The following is a 3,163-nucleotide window of genomic DNA, read 5'->3' on the forward strand; positions in this document are numbered from 1 at the left end:
ATATATATATATATATATATATATATATATATATATATATATATATATATATATACACACACACACATACACATATAAAATCTTTCTCTCCCTCACGTAGAGACACACACATTTGTGGAAACATACATTTGTTAATATGCTGTACATACATACATGTATATGTATATAGATATGGTTATCTGGAGTAATACTAATAACTGTAGCTTCTTGTTCTAGCTGCACTCATATTTAGAAAGCATAACAGCCATTCATTGCATAGATTGATTAGTTGTCATCTTGCTGAATGTGCTTGATCTCTAGATAGAAGCAGGAGGTAGTAGTTCTGCATAATAGGAAGGTCTATCAATCCCAAGAACTGAGAATATCATTGGGATACCATAAGTTACATTTATGGCCACAATCAGAAACGGTAAGAAACTATCGGTCAGTTCGTAAATTTGCATCCTTTTGACTTTGGGGTCCTTTATGTTTATTCCAAATATATGTTTGCAAATGTTTCGGATTATCAACCGCAGAAGTTCTGCTGTAATCAACATAATTGGAACTCCGATGATCAACCTTATAAAGCATAAAATCACTGCAGTGAATGAAGGTATTTCCAATGGAACCGGGATTGGATAGCTTGATGTTGCGAATCCATGTTGGTAACAAAGCCATGATCCGACAGAAATGCCAGCGCCAACGCCAATAAGTAAGGTTGTATCCCTGCGTGCTGTGTTCCATTTGTCCACAGGTGGATACAACAAGCAGAGCAGAAAAGGTACACCTATGGTGAAGAAAGGCGCCACAGGATGTGTTACTGAAAAATGATCCAAAACTTGAAGGTAGGGGTAGATCAAAGGAAGGATTATACACACGTACAGAACCCCAACAATGATGTCCTGTAAAAAAGAAAACACAAAAATGATTAGATTTGTGTGGAACTAATTTGAGTCAAAATTTATAACAGAAAAGAAATTGATATTTTTAAGTAAAGGCTTTAGGAATATTTTTGTTCATAAAAATTGATTTAAACATATTTTATTGTATTTTGGGAGGGTCATTATGTCTATAATAAACACATGTACTGGTTCTGCTTCACTTCTTTTATTATTAATTATTGGTCAATACATTAACATTTAACCAATTAACTCATTGGTTGTTTGATTAATCATTCAGTCAAACAAGCAGTTAGCCAGTTTGAGAATGTCCATTTGTCATCGATCGAAATCTCAGCAATAAGAGGGCATGTCATTGATCAGATTGCAAATGTTGATGAAAAGATTTTTACAAATTTAGTTCATTAAGTGATCGACCAAATGGGTAATCAAACAATTGATTAGTTAATTGGTTAGTTAACCAACTGACTAATAAAGAGGGGGAATAGAACCAGTGAATGTGTTTATTATTGCCAGAGTGACCCTCCTAAGATACAGCAAAATATGTTTCAATACACAAGTTCACACCAAGAATCTTACAAACAAAAACCAAAGATTTAAACATTATTTATGAATCTGAATAATTCTTTCTGAACAGTATCTGGTAATAAAATAAACAAAGCTATGTTAACACCAAGGAGCAAAGAGGGAAAACTTAGAATGGCCAGTGGCATGAATTTGAACAACAAAGAAGAATAAAAGTATATTAAATACCATACAAAATAAATTATTTATTTATTGAAATTATCTTTGCTTCCAGAGAAGGTAAAAAGCATTGTAACCAATTTTGAATGAGAAAGGAAGATTATCTCAAAAATCAAGAATTTCCCTGGAACTGATGTGCCATTAGGGAAAAGAAAGCCTGACCGTCTAAAGACAAGTAGTTAGTTGCATGTGCATGTTTCTGCCTCAACAGTGTCATCAGCACAGCTGTTGTCCTACCTTGACTCTAGCATACAAAGGATTTAGATTATACAGTAAAAGATATTAGAGGCCATTTATGGCCTTGAATAATTAGCAGAATTTAAAATTTTGTATTTGTTGTTTAATCTCTGATCAGCTCTAATTGAGCAGATCCATGATCAAAAATATATTTCTGTCATAACCATCGTAACTTTTATTTAGACATAATGTATCTAGGACTGAATTATTCAATATGTCCTTTCTTTGTTTTTGAAATGACATGGTGCAATTTGCAGGAGACATGGCTGCTATTTGTAGAGGATAGGCAACCATATAGAGGTTACTTGTTCCCATTAATATTAAATGTGGTCAAGTATATTTTATTGTTGAATTCAATATAAGTATAACTGGATTTTTTAAAACAACAAATGGCTTTCAAGGTCCACCCAAATAAAATAGGAATCAAAAAAGGGGCCGAAAGAGAAAAGAATTGTGGGGGGGGGGGGCACTGATCTAATTGATGCAAACCTTGGTAAAAGGGACTTAAAAACAAGTGAGAGTCAGTGAAGAATGTAAAGGGAAAATGTATACAAACCAAAACTGAATGCATTCCAAGGTAGATCCTGCTAAGTGATATTAATGTGGTCCAGGCAATGGCCAACATTAGGCCAATATTGAACGGGAACTGTCAAAAGAAAAAACAAAAAAAATCTATGTATATATACATAAACATGTGTGCACATGTCATCATCATCATCTTCATCGTTTAATGTCTGTTTTCCATGCTGGCATGGGTTGAATGGTTTGACTGAGGTCTGGAGAGCCAGCGGCTGCACCAAGCTCCAATCTGATCTGGCAATGTTTCTACAGCTGGTTGCCCTTCCTAACACCAACCTCTCCGAGAGTATAGTGGGTGCTTTTTACATGCCACTGGCACAGGAGCCAGTTAGATGGGCCTGGCATCGATCACCTTTGGATGGTGCTTTTTACATGCCACTGGCATAGGAGCCAGTCAGAGGGTACTGGCATCGGCTACGTTTGGATAGTGCTTTTTACATGCCACCGGCATATATCATTATTCAGTTTATTTCAAGATTTCTTGCCAATAGGGAAAGAACCAGTTCCTAACCTAGATCCAAAGCTCCTTCACTGGAATTTCAACATCATCAACAGGATATTTTTGTTTGTATGTATGTATGTATGTATGTATGTGCAGATTTGTATATTTTATGTATGTATCCTCATACATATAGTTGCACATCTAGACATGCTCATATGTATTTAAATGATAAACTTCTGAAAAGTTCTTCAGATTTTTACAGTTCCAATGATGGATTGGATCT

The 3,163-nt window shown here is 35.0% G+C and overlaps 2 protein-coding genes across 4 annotated transcripts in view; both read right to left on the minus strand.

The window, feature by feature from the left end:
* The window catches only part of LOC106877171 (kinesin-like protein KIF16B), a 229,232-nt gene that overhangs the window by 120,335 nt on the left and 105,734 nt on the right, over positions 1-3,163 (minus strand). The gene's annotated exons all lie outside the window — the stretch shown is intronic.
* The window catches only part of LOC106877183 (sphingosine-1-phosphate phosphatase 2), a 25,232-nt gene continuing 22,079 nt past the window's right edge, over positions 11-3,163 (minus strand). Inside the window, exons 2-3 of the mRNA XM_014926022.2 lie at positions 2,416-2,505; positions 11-881 (exon numbers count right to left, since the gene is read on the minus strand). Coding sequence (XP_014781508.1) covers positions 297-881; positions 2,416-2,505 — 675 coding nt within the window. The 3' untranslated portion in view covers positions 11-296. The remainder of the gene's footprint in view (positions 882-2,415; positions 2,506-3,163) is intronic.

Source organism: Octopus bimaculoides, chromosome 11 (genome assembly GCF_001194135.2).
Source record: "Octopus bimaculoides isolate UCB-OBI-ISO-001 chromosome 11, ASM119413v2, whole genome shotgun sequence".
NCBI lineage: Eukaryota > Metazoa > Mollusca > Cephalopoda > Octopoda > Octopodidae > Octopus > Octopus bimaculoides.